General features: G+C 40.8%; 1 protein-coding gene and 1 long non-coding RNA gene across 2 annotated transcripts in view; one reads left to right on the forward strand and one right to left on the reverse strand.

The window, feature by feature from the left end:
* Nucleotides 1–19769, forward strand: part of LOC132502654 (uncharacterized) — a 59166-nt gene that overhangs the window by 33334 nt on the left and 6063 nt on the right. The window contains exons 2-3 of the long non-coding RNA XR_009534512.1: nucleotides 15146–15411; nucleotides 18343–19005. This is a non-coding gene — a long non-coding RNA (uncharacterized LOC132502654). The remainder of the gene's footprint in view (nucleotides 1–15145; nucleotides 15412–18342; nucleotides 19006–19769) is intronic.
* The window catches only part of ATP8B1 (ATPase phospholipid transporting 8B1), a 120356-nt gene continuing 114329 nt past the window's right edge, over nucleotides 13743–19769 (reverse strand). Inside the window, exons 25-28 of the mRNA XM_060118675.1 lie at nucleotides 18824–19069; nucleotides 18354–18492; nucleotides 16552–16682; nucleotides 13743–15389 (exon numbers count right to left, since the gene is read on the reverse strand). Of these exons, the coding sequence (XP_059974658.1) occupies nucleotides 15165–15389; nucleotides 16552–16682; nucleotides 18354–18492; nucleotides 18824–19069 (741 nt within the window). The 3' untranslated portion in view covers nucleotides 13743–15164. The remainder of the gene's footprint in view (nucleotides 15390–16551; nucleotides 16683–18353; nucleotides 18493–18823; nucleotides 19070–19769) is intronic.

Raw genomic sequence — 19769 nt, forward strand, 5'->3', positions numbered from 1 at the left:
TTTTGTTTATCTTCTCAAAGAACCAGCTTTTAGTTTGGTTGATCTTTGCTATCGTTTCCTTCATTTCTTTTTCATTTATTTCTGATCTGATCTTTATGATTTCTTTCCTTCTTCTAGCTTTGGGGGTTTTTTGTTCTTCTTTCTCTAATTGCTTTAGGTGCAGGGTCAGGTTGTTTACTCGAAATGTTTCCTGTTTCTTAAGGTGGGATTGTATTGCTATAAACTTCCCCCTTAGAACTGCTTTTGCTGCATCCCATAGGTTTTGGGTTGTCGTGTCTCCATTGTCATTTGTTTCTAGGTATTTTTTAATTTCCTCTTTGATTTCTTCAGTGATCACTTCGTTATTGAGTAGTGTATTGTTTAGCCTCCATGTGGTTGTATTTTTTACAGATCTTTTCCTGTAATTGATGTCTAGTCTCATAGCATTGTGGTCGGAAAAGATACTTGATACAATTTCAATTTTCTTAAATTTACCAAGGCTTGATTTGTGACCCAAGATATGATCTATCCTGGAGAATGTTCCATGAGCACTTGAGAAAAATGTGTATTCTGTTGTTTTTGGATGAAATGTCCTATAAATATCAACTAAGTCCATCTTGTTTAATGTATCATTTAAAGCTTGTGTTTCCTTATTTATTTTCATTTTGGACGATCTGTCCATTGGTGAAAGTGGGGTGTTAAAGTCCCCTACTATGATTGTGTTACTGTCGATTTCCCCTTTTATGGCTGTTAGTATTTGCCTTATGTATTGAGGTGCTCCTATGTTGGGTGCATAAATATTTACAATTGTTATATCTTCTTCTTGGATCGATCCCTTGATCATTATGTAGTGTCCTTCTTTGTCTCTTCTAATAGTCTTTATTTTAAAGTCTATTTTGTCTGATATAAGAATTGCTACTCCAGCTTTCTTTTGATTTCCATTTGCATGGAATATCTTTTTCCATCCCCTTACTTTAAATCTGTATGTGTCTTTAGGTCTGAAGTGGGTCTCTTGTAGACAGCATATATATGGGTCTTGTTTTTGTATCCATTCAGCCACTCTGTGTCTTTTGGTGGGAGCATTTAGTCCATTTACATTTAAGGTAATTATTGATATGTATGTTCCTATTCCCATTTCCTTAATTGCTTTGGGTTCGTTATTGTAGGTATATTCCTTCTGTTGTGTTTCTTGCCTAGAGAAGTTCCTTTAGCATTTGTTGTAAAGCTGGTTTGGTGGTGCTGAACTCTCTCAGCTTTTGCTTGTCTGTAAAGGTTTTAATTTCTCCATCAAATCTGAATGAGATCCTTGCTGGGTAGAGTAATCTTGGCTGCAGGTTTCTCTCCTTCATCACTTTAATTATGTCCTGCCACTCCCTTCTGGCTTGTAGAGTTTCTGCTGAGAGATCAGCTGTTAACCTGATGGGGATTCCCTTGTGTGTTATTTATTGTTTTTCCCTTGCTGCTTTTAATATGATTTCTTTGTGTTTAATTTTTGACAGTTTGATTAATATGTGTCTTGGTGTATTTCTCCTTGGATTTATTCTGTATGGGACTCTCTGTGCCTCCTGGACTTGATTAACTATTTCCTTTCCCATATTGGGGAAGTTTTCAACTATAATCTCTTCAAATATTTTCTCAGTCCCTTTCTTTTTCTCTTCTTCTTCTGGAACCCCTATAATTCGAATGTTGGTGCGTTTAATGTTGTCCCAGAGGTCTCTGAGACTGTCCTCTGTTCTTTTCATTCTTTTTTCTTTATTTTGCTCTGCATCAGTTATTTCCACTATTTTATCTTCCACCTCACTTATCCGTTCTTCTGCCTCAGTTATTCTGCTATTGATCCCATCTAGAGTATTTTTTATTTCATGTATTGTGTTTTTAATCGATGCTTGATTCATCTTTAGTTCTTCTAGGTCCTTGTTAACTGTTTCTTGCATTTTGTCTATTCTATTTCCAAGATTTTGGATCATCTTTACCATCATTATTCTGAATTCTTTTTCAGGTAGACTGCCTATTACCTCTTCATTTGTTAGGTCTGGTAGGTTTTTATCTTGCTCCTTCACCTGCTGTGTGTTTTTCTGTCTTCTCATTTTGCTTATGTTACTGTGTTTGGGGTCTCCTTTTTGCAGGCTGCAGATTCGTAGTTCCCGTTGTTTTTCGTGTCTGACCCCAGTGGCTAAGGTTGTTTCAGTAGGTTGTGTAGGCTTCCTGGTGGGGGGGACTAATGCCTGTGTTCTGGTGGTTGAGGCTCGATCTTGTCTTTCTGGTGGACAGGTCCACGTCTGGTGGTGTGTTTTGGGGTGCCTATGGCCTTATTATGTTTTTAGGTAGCTTCTCTGCTAATGGGTGGGGTTGTGTTCCTGCCTTGCTAGTTGCTTGGCATAGGGTGACCAGCACTGTAGCTTGCTGGTCGTTGACTGAAGCTGGGTGCTGGTGTTGGGATGGAGATCTCTGGGAGATTTTCGCTGCTTGATATTATGTGGAGCTGGGAGGTCTCTTGTGGACCCGTGTCCTGAAGTTGGCTCTCCCACTTCAGAGGCACAGCACTGGCTCCTGGCTGCAGCACCAAGAGCCTTTCATCCACCCGGCTCAGAATAACAGGGAGAAAAAGGAGAAAGAAAGAATTAGTAGAAGAAAGAAAGAGAGAGGGAAAGAAAGGAAGAAGGGAAGAAAGGAAAGAAGGAAGGAAGAAAGAAAGGAGGGAGGGAGTGAGGAAGGATGGAAAGAAAGAAGGAAAGAAAGGAGGGAGAGAGGGAGCAATGAAAGCAAAAGGAAGAGTGAATGGAAGAAGGGAGGAAGGAAAGAAAGACAGGAGGGAGGGAGGGAGGAAGGAAAGAAAAAGAAAGTGGAAAGAAGAAGGGTGGGAGGGAGGGAGGAAAGAAAAAGAAAGAAGGAAAGGAAGAGCGGAGGGAGGAAGGGAAGGTAGGAAAAAAAGAAAGAGCAGGTAAAGTAAAATAGAATAAAGTATGAAATATAGTAACGTTATTAAAATTAGAAAGTAATTATTGAAAAAAAAAAAAAACGGACCGATAGAACCCTGGGACATATGGTGGAAGCAAAGCTATACAGAGAGAATCTTACACAGAAGATTACACATACACATTCACAAAAAGAGAGCAGGGGGAAAAATCAAAAATCTTGCTCTCCAAGCCCACCTCCTCAATTTGGGATAATTCGTTGTAAAAAGAGGAAAAGGGCAAGAAGTCTGAAATCTTGCTCTCTAAGTCCACCTCCTTACTTTGGAATAATTCGTTGTAAAAAGAGGAAAAGGGGGGAAAGTCTTAAATCTTGTCCTCAAAGTCCACTTCCTCAATTTGGGATGATTCGCTGTCCATTCATGCACTCCACAGACGCAGGGCACATCAAATGGACCGTGGAGCTTTAATCCGCTGCCTCCGAGGCTGCACAGAGAGATTTCCCTGACTCTGCTCTCACAGCTCCCGGGTCTCAGCCTTGGACCTGGCCCCGTCTCTGTGCGTAGGTCGCCGGATGGCGTCCGTTCTTCGCTCAGACAGGACGGGTTTAAAGGAGCCGCTGATTCGGGGGCTCTGGCTCACTCATGCAGAGGGGAGGGAGGGGCGCGCAGTGTGGGGCGGGCCTGCGGCGGCAGAGGCCGGCGTGACGTTGCAGCAGCCCGTGGCGCTCCGTGCGCTTTCGCGGGAAAGCCGTCCCCGGGTCTCGGGACCCCGGCAGTGGCGGGGTGCACAGGTCCCCCGGAAGGCGGGGCGGACAGTGACCCGCGCTCGCACACAGGCCCCGCGGTTGCGGCGGCGGCGGGCGGCGGCAGGCGGCGGTGGTGGCGGGCCGCGGGGGCGGCGGCGGCGGGCGGCGGCGGGCGGTGGGCGGCGGCGGGCGGTGGGCGGTGGCGGCGGCGGCCCACGCCCGTCTCCGAGGTCCACGCCTTACCCGCGGCTCGCGCCTGTCTCCGGCGCTTCCCTAAGCAGCCCTTTTAATGCCCTCTCCTCGCACACCAGGAAACAAAAGTGAAAGTGAAAAAAGACTCTTGCCTCTTCAGCAACTCCAGACCCTTTCCCCGGACTCCCTCCGGGCTAGCCGTGGTGCACTAACCCCTTCAGGCTCTCTTCCTGCCGCCAGCCCCAGTCCTCTCCCTGCGCTCCGACTGAAAGCCGATACCCAAGCCTCAGCTCCCAGCCCCGCCCGCCACAGCGGCGGCGGAGCAGACAAGCCTCTCGGGCTGGTGTGTGCCTGAGGGCACCGATCCTCTGTGCTGGAATCTCTCCGCTTTGCCCTCCACACCCCTGTTGCTGTGCTCTCCTCCGCTACTCCGAAGCTTTCCCCCTCCGCCACCTGCATTCTCCGCCCGCGAAGGGGCTTGTAGTGTGTAGAAACCTTCCCTCCTTCACGGCTCCCTCCCACTGGTGCAGGTCCCGTCCCTATCCTATTGTCTCTGTTTATTCTTTTTTTCTTTTGCCCTACCCAGGTATGTGGGGAGTTTCTTGCCTTTTAGGGGGTCTGAGGTCTTCTGTCAGCGTTCAGTAGGTGTTCTGTAGGAGTTGTTCCACGTGTAGATGAATTTCTGATGTATCTGTGGGGAGGAAGGTGATCTCCGCGTCTTACTCTTCCGCCATCTTCCTCCGGGGGCCGAAAATTAAATTTTAAAAAAAGACTCTTAGCAACTTTCAAATGTACAATACAGTGTTATTAACTGTAGTCACCATGCTGTATATTACATTCTCATGACTTATTTATTTTATAACTGGAAGTTTGTGTTTTTTAACCCCCTTGACCTATTTTTCCCACCTCCCAATCTGCCACCAGTTTTTTGTATCCATGAGCAAAGGAGTTTTTTTGTTTTGTTTGTTTTTTATTTTGTTTTTTAGATTCCACATATAAAGTGAGACCATATAGTGTTTGTTTTTCTTTGGCTTATTTCACTTAGTATGCCCTCAAGGTCCATCCATGTTGTTGCAAATGATGAAATTGTATTTATTTTTTTCATGGCTGAATAATATACAACAGTTGTATATATATTCCACATTTTCTTCATCCTTTCATCCATTGGTGGATGCTTAGTTTGTTGCCGTATTTGGCTATTTTAAATAATGCTGCTATGAACATGGGGGTGCAGATATCATTTTGACACAGTATTTTCATTTACTTTGGATGAATACACAGAAGTAGAATTGCTGGATTGTGTGGTAGTTCTGTTTTTATTTTTGAGAAATCTCCATAGTTTTCCATCGTGGCTGCACCAATTTATATTCCCACCAGCAGTGCACAGGTGATCATTTTCTCCACATCCTCGCCAGCACTTGTTATTTGTCATCTTTTTGATAATAGCCATTCTTACAGGTGTGAGGTGATATCTCACTGTGGCTTTGACTTACATTTTCCTGATAATTAGTGATGTGAGTACCTTTTCATGTGCCTGTTGGCCATCTATTTGTTTTCTTTGGAAAAATGTTTATTTTTGTTGTACTGTTCGGTTTTTTGCTATTAAGTTGTATGCATTCTTTATATATTTTGTATATTAACCCCATATAAGAAAAGTGATTTGCAAATATTTTCTCCCATTTAGTGATGTCCTTTGCTGTGCAGCTTTTTAATTTGACATAGTCCCACTTGTTTATTTCTGCTTTTATTGCCTTTACTTTTCATGTCAAATGCAAAAAATTATCGCCAAGACTGATATCAAGGAACTTACCACTTATGTGTTCTAGGAGTTTTATGGTTTCAGGTCTTATGCTCAAACATTTGGTCCATTTTGAGTTAATTTTTGTGTATGGTGTAAGAGAATGGTCCAGTTTCATTCTTTTGCATACAGCACCATTTATTGAAGAGACTGTCCTTTCTGCATTGTATGTTCTTGGCTCATTTGTTGTAAATTAATTGACCATATATGCATGGGTTTATTTCTGGGCTCTCTATTCTGTTCCATCTTTTATGCCAATACCATACTGTTTTGATTACTATAACTTGTAATAGTGTTTGAAATAAGGGAGTGTGATGAGTCCAGATTTGTTCTTCTTTCTCAAGATGGCTTTGGCTACTCAGAGTCTTTTGTGGGTCTTTACAAATTTTAGGATTGTTTATTGTATTTCTGTGAAAAATGCTATTGGAATTTTGATAGGGATTGCATTGAATCTGTAGATTGCTTTTGGTAGTATTGACATTTTTAAAACATTAAATTTTGCAGTACATGAGCATGGAATATCTATGCATTTATTTGTGTCATTTTCAGTTTCTTTCATTGTGTCTTAACAGTTTTCATTGTACAGGTCTTTCACCTCCTTTTTTTTTCTTTCTTTTTTTTTTTTTTTGCTATTGTGTTATTAGTGTATAGAAACCCAGTAGGTTTTCATATATAATTGACCCTTGAACATCATGGGGTTTGGGGCACTGACCCCCCTCCCCCCTACACACACACACACACACACACACACACAGAGTCAAAAATCTGCATATAACTTTATAGCTGGCCCTCCGCATCCACAGATTCAACCACCAAGATTGTGTGGTACTGTAGTGTGTATTTATTGAAAATAAGTAATGTGTAAGTGGATCCATGCAGTTCAAACCTCTGTTGTTCAAGTGTCAACTGTATTGATATTGTATGCTGCAACTGTACTGTTTTGTTTATTAGTTTTAACAGTTTTTTGGTGGAGTCTAGAGTTTCCTGTATATAATATCATGTCATCGGCAAATATTGAGTTTCACTTCTTTCTTTCTGATTTGGTTGCCTTTTCTTTTTCTTACCTGATTACTCTGGCTAGGACTTCCAAATCCATGTTTAATAAAAGTGGTAAGAGCAGCATCCTTAGCTTGTTGCTGATATTGGAAGAAAAAAGCTTTCAGCTTTTCACCATTAAGTATGTTAGCTGTGGGCTTATCAAATATGGACCTTATTATGTTGAGGTATGTATACCTCAACATAATACCTCTATACCCACTATACCCAGTTTTTATCATAAATGGATGTTGGATTTTGTCAGGTGCTTTTTCTGCATCTATTGAGATGATCATATAATTTTCATCCTTCATTTTGTTACTGTACTGTGTCGCAGTGATTGATTTGTGGATGTTGAACCATCCTTGCATCCCTGGAATAAATCCCACTTGATCATGGTACATGATCCTTTTAATGTATTGTTGAATTCTGTTTGCCTATATTTTATTGAGGTTTTTTTCATACATGTTCATCAGGGATATTGGCCTGTAATTTCCTTTTCTTGTGGCATCCTTTTCTTGTTTGGTATCAGGGTAATACTGGCCTCATAAAATGAGTTTGGAAGTGTTCCTTCCTCTTCTGTTTTTTGGAAGAGTTTGAGAAGGATTGTTATTAATTCTTTTAATGTTTGGTAGAATTCACCCATGAAGCCATCTGGCCCTAGACTTTTTTGGGGGGGAGGTTTTAAATTACTAATTCAATCTCCTTACTAATATTTGGTCTGTTCAGATTTTCTGTTTCTTCATGATTCATCCTGTTAGGTTATATGTTTCTAGGACATTTTCCATTTCTTCTGGGTTGTCCAATTTGTTGATGTATAATTGTTCATAGTAATCTCTTAGGATCCTTTGTATTTCTGTGGTATCAGTTGTAATTTCTACTCTTTCATTTCTGATTTTATTTATTTGAGCACTCTCTCTCTCTCTCTGGTGAGTTTCACTAACAGTTTGTCAATTTTGTTATCTTTTTGAAAAACCAGTTCTTAGTTTCATTGATCTTTTCTAAAATCTTTTTTTTTTTTTTTTTTTTTGTCTTTAGAGCAGTTATTTCCATTCTGCTCATTGTTATTTTCTTCCTTCTACTAACTTTGGGCTTTATTCTTCTTTTTCTAGTTCCTTGAGGTGGTGTAAAGTCCTTGGGATTTTTCTTGTTTCTTGAAGTAGGCATTTAGTGCTATGAACGTCCCTCTTCAAACTGCTTTTGGCACATCTTATGGGTTTTGGTGTGTTGTATTCCATTTTCATTTGTTTCAAGGTATTTTAAAATTTCTCTTTTGATTACTTCTTTGATTCATTGGTTGTTCAGTAGTATGTTATTTAATATTCATATATTTGTGATTTTTCCAGTTTTCTTCTTGTGATTGATTTCTAGTTTTATACCATTGTGGTCAGAAAAGATGCTTGGTATGACTTCAGTCTTAAATTTATTAAGACTTGTTGTGTGGCCTAACAAATGATCTACCCTGGAGAACGTTTCATGTGCACTTGAGAAGAATGTGTATTCTGTTACTTTTGGATGGAATGTTCTGTATATATCTGTTATATCCATTTGCTTTAACATGTTTAAAACCAGTGTTTCCTTATTGATTTCCTGTCTGGATGATCTATCCATTCATGAAACTGCGGTATTAAAGTCACCTACTGTTATTGTATTGCTTTTTATTTCTCTCATCAGGTCTGTTGATATTTGCTGTATACACTTAGGTGCTCTTTATGTTGTGTTCATAAATATTTACAAATGTTATATCCTCTTGTTAGATTGACCCCATTGTACCTATGTAATGATCTTCTTTATCTCTTATTACAGACTGTTTTAAACTCTATATTATCTGATGTAAGTCTAGCCCCCCCCAGCTTGTTTTGGTTTTCATTTGCATGGAATATATTTTTCCTATCCTTTCACTTTCAGTCTGTGTGCCTTTACATCTGAAGTGAGTCTCTTGTAGGCAGCATAGATGGGTCTTTTTTTTTTTTTTAATCCATTCAGCCACTCTGTGTCTTTTGATTGGAGAATTTAGTTCTTTTACATTTAAAGTGATTATTGATAGGTATGTACTTACTGCCATCTTGTTACTTGCTTCCTGGCTGTTTTATTGTTCTTCTGTTCCTTTCTTCGCTTGCTTCCTTTCTGATTTGATGCTTTCCTGTAGTGGTATGCTTAGATTCCTTTATCTCTCTCTTTTGTGTATCTACTATGGTTTTTTTTCTGTGGCTTACATATAACAACTTATATTTATAGCAGTTTATTTTAAGGTGCTAACAACTTAAAAGTTTGAATGCATCCTACAGCTCTATATTTTTATTTTCTGCTTCCTCTTGTTTTATGTTTTTGATGTCACAATTTATATCTTTTTGTGTATCCCTTAGCAAATTATTATAGTTACATTTTTTACTACTTTTGTACTTTAACTTTCATACTAGCTTTATTAGTGATTAATATACCACCTTTATAACATTATTCTGAATTTTACTATATATTTACCTTTACCAGTGAGACTTTCATGTTTTCCTGTTACTGATTAGCACAGTTTCCTTTCAGCTTATAGAAGTCCTTTTAACATTTCTTGTAAGGCTGGTCTAGTGTTGATGAACTCCTTTAGTTTTTGCTTGTCTGGAAAACTCTTTATCTCTTCAGTTCTGAATGACAACTTTGCCAGATACAGTATTCTTGGTTCGAAGCTTTTTTCTTTAAATCACTTTGCATATATCATGCCACTCCCTATTGCCTGCAGAACTTCTGCTCAAAAATCTGATGATAGTCTTAGGGGGGATTCTTTGTTTTCCTCTTGATGCTTTTAAGATTCTCTCCTTATCTTTAACTTTTGACATTTTAATTATAATATGTCTTGGTGTGGGTCTCTTTGGGTTCTTATTTGGAACTATCTGTTCCTCTTGCACCTAGGTGTCTGTTTCCTTCCCCAGGTTAGGGAAGTTTTCAGCTGTTATTTCTTCAAATGAGTCTTCTCCTTTCTCCTATTTCTGTGACCCCTTTAATGCAAATGTTGGTCCATTTGATGTTGTCCCATAAGTCCTTTAAGCTATCTTCACTTTTTTTTCATTTTTTTTGTTTCTCTGATTAGGTGAAGTCCACTGCCCACTTGTCCTTTCTTCTGCTTCGTCTAGTTTACTGTTGAACCTCAGTAGTGTACTTTTCAGTTTGATCATTGTTTCTTCAGCTCTGTGACTTTTTTTTTAATTGCAGTATAGTTGATTTACTATGTTGTTAGTTCCTTCTGTACAGCAAAGTGAATCAGTTATACACATACATATATCCACTCTTTTTTAGATTTCCTTCCCATTTAGTTCACCACAGAGCATTGAGTAAAGTTCCCTGTGCTATACAGTAGGTTCTCATTAGTTATCTGTTTTATATATAGTAGTGTCTGTATGTCAATCCCAGTCTCTCAGTTCATCCCACCCCACAACCACCAGCTCTGTGACTTCTATTTGATACTTTTTTTTTTTTTTTTTTTTTTTTTGTGGTATGCGGGCCTCTCACTGCTGTGGCCTCTTCCGTTGCGGAGCACAGGCTCCGGACTCGCAGGCTCGGCGGCCATGGCTCACGGGCGCAGCCACTCCGCGGCATGTGGGATCCTCCCAGACCGGGGCACGAACCCGCGTCCCCTGCATCAGCAGGCGGACTCTCAACCACTGTGCCACCAGGGAAGCCCCTGATACTTTCTTATACCTTCTATCTCTTTGTCAAAGATTTCACTGTGTTCATCCATTCCCTTCCTGAGCTTGGTAAGCATCTTTATGATCTTTGTTTTGAACTCTTTATGAGGTAAATTACTTATCTGCATTACATTCATTCTTTTTCTGAGGTTTTATCTTATTTCATTTCATTTGGGACATATTCCTCTATTTCTTCATTTTCCTTGACTCTCTGTGTTGGTGTCTATGTGGAGGTAAAATAGCCACCTCTCCTTAATCTTGAGGGGGTAGCCTCATGTAGATGAACCTTGTCATCCAACCCTGCTCTAGCTCTTGGTTGTCTTTCAAACCTTTGTGATTGTCCAAGCTGCCCATTTTAATTTTAGAGGTTCTCAGTTGTTGAGCGTTGGCAAGACCTGTCAGTATCCCATAGAGGAGGATCTCAGCAGGCTTATTGGAAGCTAGACTCTCAGGTAGCAGTATATGCAAATATATACAGTACTGAAGGACTGCAAGCATAAACCTGCTGGCTGCAAAAGCTGGATACCCTAGAAGTGTCCCCCTGGGTATCAGTCACAGAAAGTGGGGCTCCAGACAACTGTACAAACTCCTTTCTGAGAGATACTGGTGGGCAGATGGGGAGCACAGAAATGGTGTCCTCTGGCTTTTGTCCAAGGAGAGCATCTCAGTAGGTCCCTACATCCAACCAGAAGCCTGCCCCTCCGGCCAGAGCTCCAGGACAAGCCAACATTCCTTTATCACAGAAAGACTGGGGTTTGTTTCAGTCAGCTGTCTCGCTGTGCCCTGGGGCTGGTCGCAGGCCAAGAACTGTCTCCCCGTTTATACCAACGCCATGGGACCCAGGAACACAAGCCCTGCTGGCCCCCAGAGGCAGGTGAGTAAGGGGCGTCCCCTAGGTGGCAGCCACAAAAACTGAGGCACCAGATGTAAAGTCTGGGACCAGACACATGGATGAGCTCCTCCCTGGGGGACAGTAGTGCTCTGAGGGCTGTGGGGTGCAAGCGCAGAGAGCGTGCCCACCCTCCGAGGTGGCTGGAGAGCGTTACCGTAGACACGTAGACGTGTGCTTCCTTGGAAATCGGCTCCGCAGGCCACAGTTACGAAGGTCAGTCAGTGGGCCTCTCATAGTAAGACTCCTCGGACTGTTGCCCTTGCTGTGCCCTGGAGATGGTAGCCGGTTAAGAACTCTTTCGCTGTTGGTTACAGTCCTGCTGGACCCATGAGCATAAGCCCCACTGGCCGCCAGAGCCAGGCAATTAGGGGTGTCCCCTGAGTTGCAGTCACAAAAACCAGGGTACCAGACATAAAATAAGGATACCAGATGCATGTAAAAGCTCCCCTCTGGGAGATACTGGTGCTCTAGATTGCAGCATAGGGAGGGCATAAAGATGGTGCTGACTGGGGGGGAAAAAAGAACGTAGATTAAAATACTAAAAAGATGGTGCCCTGCTGGCAGGAGTGAGACAAAGATGGCATCCACCAGCCTTTGTCCGTGGAGGGTACCCCAGCAGGCACGTGTGTTAAATCTGATCCCTGCCCCTAGGACCAACCCTCTAAGGTAAGCAATAAAGCCTCTTACATAAAGTCTGGATGCATTTCAGTTGGCTCCTCCTGTGCTGGGCCCTGGTGCAGGTGGGTCTGAGAGTCTGAGCCTGCCTTTATTTATTTATTTAATTCATTCATTCATTCATTCATTCATTCATTTGCCGCGTTGGGTCTTCGTTGCTGTGTGCAGGCTCTGTCTAGTTGCGGCGAGCAGAGTCTACTCTTTGTTGCGGTGTGCGGGCTTCTCGTTGCGGTGGCTTCTCTTTGTTGTGGAGCACAGGCTCTAGGCACGCGGGCTGCAGTAGTTGTGGCTTGCAGGCTCTAGAGCGCAGGCTCAGTAGTTGTGGCACATGGGCTTAGTTGCTCCGCGGCACGTGGGATCTTCCCGGACCAGGGCTCGAACCCGTGTTCCCTGCATTGGCAGGCAGATTCTTAGCCACTGCGCCACCAGGGAAGTCCCATGCACCAGCAGTTTTATTACAGCTATAACTTAGAAGCAGATTCTGACAAGACTTGTAGAAGCTGTCTTAAAATTTTCCTAAGCTTCATTCACATCACATGAAGGCAGCAACTGTTAAAACATTTAGATTCCATTAGGGTACATTTTGCTAGCACATTGGAGTCTCTTAAGAACCATTTTATCCCCATCAGATGCCTTTACTGAACAGTTTCTGGTCCTGAACATCAGTAAGAACCTTTAGGTGGTGCTCTTTGGTTAAAAACATTTATTCCTCAGCCAATTTAAATATAGTAGTATATATCCTAAGGAAAAAATGGACCTTAATTTTTTTTAAGGGACCATCTCCCAGGTCTGCTCAGGTTTTCTCATACCATTTCTATTGCAGAGGCTAATAATCTGTCCTGTCTCCTCCCACCCATTTCTAACAGGTTGCCCTGATGTAGATATGAAATTCCGCTCTGGAAGCAGGCTGTCCGGAAGCCAGGGTCCTGATTTCCTACCTTACAGAACACCCCTAGACTGATACTCTCTCATCACCTACTAATTATGCCTCCCAGAAAAGTCCCCCATCTCTGTCCTCCTGCAAAGAACCTCCTCGTCTGTCACGTTTCCCTAATGGGATCACAGCTTTCCTTACTGTCCAGGAACTGACTGCCTGTCCTGCAGCTAGCTCATCAGACTCGGCCCTCCTCCAGCCTCAGGCATCCCTCCTTGTCCTTACCTCCTCTCCTGCCCTTCAGTATCCTAATGCCCCTTTGCTCATTTTCTACTCACTTCCCAGCCCCTACTTTTGGTCAGGGCTTACCTTTGCTTTTATTCTGGCTCCAAAGAATTGAGGTCACTTGGAAAAATTGTTCCCTAATATCCTAAGATGCACCCTCCCGGGGTACAGTTGGTCTTGCCAACTATAAATCCATACCCTCTGCCTCTGTAGTCTGATCCTTTTCTCAGCCACTTTGACCCTAACACTTAGTACCCTACCAGTAACTTCTTACCACCTATGTTCCTTTAAAAACCAGGTAGGCCGGGCCTCCCTGGTGGCGCAGTGGTTAAGAGTCCGCCTGCCGATGCAGGGGATACGGGTTCGTGCCCCGGTCTGGGAGGATCCCATATGCCGCGGAGCGGCTGGGCCCGTGAGCCATGGCCGCTGGGCCTGCGCATCCGGAGCCTGTGCTCCGCAACGGGAGAGGCCACAACAGTGAGAGGCCCACATACCGCAAAAAGAAAAAAAAAAAAACAAAAAAAAAAAACCCAGGTAGGCCTAGATTCTTCCATCATCTGCCCCAGTCTAAAATAAAGAACCCAACTTAAAAAATATTTTAAAAGATTGTACTTCCGAAGATTTTACTAAAGCATTTATTTTTTAAACAAAAATATACATTAATCTCAGATTTATAGAATATAGAAATAATTTATCCAAAGCAATTTGCATTTTAAAATTGTTAATATTGCACCCAACCATGTAAGTCTTTGACACATTTGCATTGTCGACCTTTCCCACAATTTGCAAAACGGGAGAGAAATCTGAAACTGACAGAATTACACAAAAATCTTACAATTTTTAAATTTACAAGATAAAGTTGTAAACTTCCGGAAATGTACTTCCTTAGACTAAAGAGCTATATTCTTTTCATATCTAGACAATGAACTATATACATGCTGTGATTTCCTCATAAGGAATTCAAAGGAACAGATATTGTGAACATTCACAACCTAATGGTAAAGAACAGAATTACTGAAGACACTTCTCTGTCTTCAGTGAAACGTGGAAACTAGTGTGTGAAACACACAGAGTGAGAAAAGCCCCTGGATAAATAACTTTTACCTCTTTGAGGATAGTTTCCATAATTGCCTAAAGTTATCTTCAGTTTTAAAATGATACACTGTTAGTCTTAGAAATATGGCTACCGACAGCCTTTTCTCTCAAGACATTAAGTAGAAAAGAGTGAGGTCTCTGTTCAAGTCCCTTATAAAATACTTTACATATAGGCAGGCACAAAAGTTTGCTTTTCAAAAGAAAGCTTTGCAAAATATTCTGCAGTTTATCACTGATACCCTCAGTTTTTAAAAGCTTTTTTTTAAAAAGCCCATAAATATTTAAGTGTATCTTTTTTTTAATGACAGTAGAAAATAAATGCACTTGGTACTACAGGAAGTGTCTGAAATAATAGTAAGAGTAAACGTAGGTAATGTGCTCTTTTAACCTGGTAGTAAACCAAAACAGATCAAAACCTTGTACTTATGAAATGTGAAGTAATTTTTGTTGATTGAGCTGAATTAGTAAACCAATGAGAACATGAAACCAAGCAGCCCCATTATCAACTTTGAAAAAGTCATCAGACCACTTAGCTTCTAGGGGATGAACATTCATGAATCTTTCGTCATTACCATTGTAAATAAAAGATCTTTGTTAGTAAGGTCGACTCCAGGAAAAAAGGAGCCTCTGGGAAATTTGTGCTGAAGATCCCAGACAGGAAAATCTAATTGTAATTTTATAGTACAATACCATTTGAACTGAAATGAGACGTTTTCTAATTCTCTTGTCCTAGATTGAGATGGGGTTAAAAACGTTCACTTTGAATCAAAACAAAACATCAACAGTTGAATAATATGACTTTTCAAAAGGTCTCCTTGGCTTTGCTATTGCAGTAGTCCAACCCAAGTATTGTAGCTTGTTTAAAAGGTGATTGCCTTCAACATCCTCGTGACAAATTGTTTTTTTTTTTTTTCAAAAAGTCGAGTCTCTCATTAAAAAAGAAAAAAAAAGAAGACATTTTACTTTGTGTGATTGTTTTGCTACAGGTCACCTGAAGCAAATGCCTCAGCTCTCCATGGTTCGCCTGTATTCTGCCGTCCCGTCGGCAATGACTGCATCCAGGGGATAGCGCTTCTTGCGGATGCTGCGCCCGGAGGAGATGAGGTCGGCGTAGCCACGCTGGTGGGAGAAAGCGTAGGCCGAGCGCCGCGTGGACATGCCCCGGCGGAACACATTCTGCCGCCGCTTCCACTGCTCTTCAGCTTTCAACTGCTTTCGGTGCTTCTGAATCTGCGAAAGCGGGAGAGATGGGGTAAGGTTAAAAAGAACTGGCTACACACCTGTCTCATTTGGGGGCGGGCATAACCATCCTCGCTTTAAAGTGGAGAAAATGGAGGGAGGCAGGTTACATGACGTTTCCAAGCTCTCAGAGCTAGAAAACGGGGTGCCAGGATTCCCACTCCTAAACTAGTGCTCTTTCCATTTCATAAATCAGACTGGTACAGGTTTAGAAAAGACTGTTAGCCTCCTTCTGGGTTGCTACCACACACCCTTGTCAGTGGAGGAGGGAAAGCTGGAGGATAGTGAAGGCTGCCTACCTAGCAGCTGTTCTCTCCTCCTTTCTGATGGAAATGGAGTTTACTCAGGTACCATCCTCCTGCTTACAGCCACATTCCTCCATGTGGACCCCCCAGGGGTAGGACTGATTGACTTCCCTTGCTCTCTACTAGTCCAGGAATGGGCATGTGATCTCATTCTGGCTAATGAGACCTGAGGAAAGTGTGCTGGGCCCTTCCATAAAAAGTTGCCAGGCAAAAAAAAAAAAAAAAAAGTTGCCAGTCTTCTAAGGGAAAGCAACAGCATAATCAGTCTTTAATCTTCCCCTGGATATTGACATGTCAGGACGCAATGCCGGGAACTGCTGTACCCATCTTTCAGCAGAGCGGGGAGATGGAAAAAAACCCAGTTCTTTTTTGATAACATTAAGTTGCCCATCAGCTGAGCCTGAAACCTAATTATTATGTGAGTGGAGGTGATACATCATCACTGAACCATTTTGAGCCGTATCTTCCTGTTACTTGTAGCTCAAAGGATCCTGCTACAAGAGGATTTTTCATTTTCCTTTAAATGAAGAAAAACCCCAACCTGTGTATGCAGGGCAAAATATTAATAGTATAATTGCTAAATTGAGAGGATAGATATATGGGGGTTCATTATACTGTTTTCCTTTTGATATTTGGTAATTTTTTTAATAAAAAGCAAGCAAACAAAAATACCAATCCCAAAGGACTTATTTGCAAGGGGGAGTTAAAAAAAAAAGAGTAGTAGTCCTAAAAAATTTTCAGACCAAACTTCCCAAGAGCTTAGAATTTTGCAGGAAAGCTGCTTTGGAGAAATGCTTTGATTTCTGTGAGAGGCACTCAGAGTTAGGAGAAGACTATTTTTTCTATACCTTATCACTTTCTGATGGCCAAATGGTCATTGACAAGAATCGTATGGCAACAACAGGCAGCAGGCACACGGCAACAGTCAAGATGATGGTCAACCAAATATATGGCTGTCTCAGAGCATTTGAAGCTGTGCCTGGAAAAAGCACAGAGAATGAATCACAATGGTTTTCATCCCAAGGGGGGCATAGCTAATATTCCACAGTCCACAAATGGATTCTCTGTGGTGAGCTTTTACAACCAGATTGCCCTCCCGAAAACATCCCACCACTGCTCAAGGAATGAACATTTTAAAACCAGACTAAGCAAAGCAGAATTAGGCACGTAAATTCTTTGGAACAAGGCAAATGTATATAAGTGAACAAATAGCGAAAAAAGAAAGTACATTTGTTGACATTGCATTAATTAAAAATGGAAAAGTAGGATTTTTTCAGGAACTTAAAAAAGCACTTCCAATTTATAGTTTTCGTTTGAAACGCCACATATTTAACAACGGGCACTGCCATCTGTGGGATAAGCCTTATGCTGGGTGTTTTAGGTCATGCCATTTAATCATTTCTGAGAGAGGAGTATTGTCCTCTATCACATGAAGAAACTGAGTTGTGGAGAGTAAAAAAATTTGCCCAAGGTAACAGAACTAGCTATGGCAACTCCTGAATTAAAACCCATGTCCATCGGACTAGAGCTAGGCTTTTACCACTGAATTAGGCTACTAGTTTTTATGTCAAAGGAAGTAACAATTCAATTCTGTAATACAACCAGGTGCAGGTGACCATATACTACTCAATTTTAAAACTAGAACCAAATTTCTCGTATTTTCTGTACTTACACTGTGAGTTTATAAAAATAACAGCATAAATGTGTATGGGTTTAAAACACATTCCCTATGGGAATATTCTAAGTAAGTGGATACTAAAATTTTAAAACAGAGAGTCAGTAAACAAGAACACAGTCTTAAAAAAAAAAGAGCTCAATCCCAATAAGAAAAGGGTTACCATAGCAATTGTGTTAACAAACGAAGAAAAACCTAAAACCTAATCTTTTACAGGGAAATTAGTTTATGGGGAATTTTTTTCCACTGTGAATCCAAACTACCCTATGCATAATAAGATGTTCATAAATTCCAATTTATGCTATTTATAATATTTTTGATATTTATCATTTCATCCTAGCATTTGTCAATTTGTCATATATTTTATATAGCTGTAAACTTTTGTTTTCCATAAGTTTACTTATTGCTCTGTATATGTATTTCTGATGATGCAGTCCCCTTTTAAGTTCTAGAATTCCATCATCTGGGATTCATAGTTTGTTTAGCTAATTTGATATTCTTAGGTCTTAGGGTTATTTCCAGTTTTTAAAAGACAATTAGAAATGTTGTAGTGATGCAGTCTTTGTACAGATTACCTTTCCAAAATTTGGTGTGTTTCATCTTAGGGTATTTTCCCCATGTGGAAATACTGGACCAAAATGTACAAAAAAATTCATTACATATTTCTAGGTAGTGCTTTAGAAAGATTAAACGATAGTGCTACCAGCAATACATGTATTCCCAGTTTCCCAATAACCTACCAATATTAGGTTTTATGGAAGAAAAAAAGCACAATTATAGCTTAGTTATTTTAATTTGCTTTCCTCCCATCACGTTACCACCCTTCCAACCCACCACCCCCAATTCTAGTCAGGACATTAATTTTCACTAGCAGTAATTTACACTTTATGTTTTTACTTACCCTGAAGTTATGTCAGAATCTAAATTAATGACATATTCCTATTTATTTACTTTTGGAATTTAGAAAATACCAACCTGTAAATTTAAATGCAGATGGAAAGAGAACATGTATTCCAGCACTCTGAAGGTCAAATATGATGCCAAAATAAAGTGCAATGCTTCCAAAAATTGAAAAAGCATTCACAAAAGTCCAATAAGAAGTATCCAAGCCAATCTGTTGGGAAACCAGAGAAAAACGGAGCACTCATTTTGGGGAGTTAGCAAGAAATAAAGGATCGAAGGATTCTGAAAATAGTAGAATTCAGCAGTTGAAGCATGGTATGTATGGCTTGAATACTGAACCATCAGAAGCTCTCTTTGGCTCAGGCAAGAAATAGGAACTATGTTTGGTATAAGGGATGAAAATAGCATCCATTCACATTTGCAAAGCAGCAGAGGCTCAGTTGGAGGAAGAATGGGAGCCAGGCGGATGTGCACGCTGGTCTACCTACAGAAATGCGCACAGTACCAACAGGTACTGAAAACCGTCGCCTAAAGCCACATACCTGGAAATTGACTGTTATTACAAGAGCAGAAGCAATTGTGACGGCAAAAGACTGGTAGTCTGAGGGCGCCTCTCCATCCTGTCCCACAGTTTGCAGGTAAGCTCCGAGAGGTATGAAGAAGAGGATCAGTGACGTGAAAACCCCGTGCAACAAGCTTACGAAGAATCTCCTATAGTTGAACAGTAAGTCTCTTTGTCCCACCACGTATAACCCGGGGAAGCGGAGGCTGAGTTTGTCGCTCACATCCTTAAGGGGAAAACACAAGTAGAGTTGAGTGCTGTCCATCGGGATCAAAGAACTCAGAGACACGTCACCACCTCTATGTCGAAAAGAGTTGCAACTTGTTAAGTTCTAGGTAGGAAGGCAAAAACTAGACAAGATGATAAATCCTGAATAATTTCATTGTGCAGAGAGCATTGCTGTAGTCCACCATTATTTGATATTTAATTCTGAGACTAGATAAAGTATTATTATTTTGCTACGTAAGAAAGCAAATCAGTAATGTTTTTCTAAAAAGTGTAGGAAACCTATTTTTACTTTCTGAGAATATATTTTTTTCTAATACTTTGGGAAAGCATTTTCACGTACACATGGATGAGTTAATTCCAAATTATTCTTTTTATTCTTGAAAGCAGTTTCTGTAAAAATTGCTACTAGATAGAATGCGGACTAATTTGGAAATTAAACCTGTAAGTTTGGGGAGGTGTTAAAATAATTTACTTTAAAGATGTGTAAGTTGTTGTTGTAGAGACATACTGTTAGGTATCTAACAAGAAACTCTTAGTGTCCAAAATGAGGGTAATAAACTCTTTTGTCAATGAATTCAACCCAGGCACAGAAATCCTCTTTTCTTACTATAAAACAAGCATAGCAGTTACTCTTGTTGCCTGACAGCAGAAATATAATAGGGTTTACTCAGAAAGAAGTGAAAACCAAAAGAATGCAT

This window comes from Mesoplodon densirostris, chromosome 15 (genome assembly GCF_025265405.1).
Source record: "Mesoplodon densirostris isolate mMesDen1 chromosome 15, mMesDen1 primary haplotype, whole genome shotgun sequence".
NCBI lineage: Eukaryota > Metazoa > Chordata > Mammalia > Artiodactyla > Ziphiidae > Mesoplodon > Mesoplodon densirostris.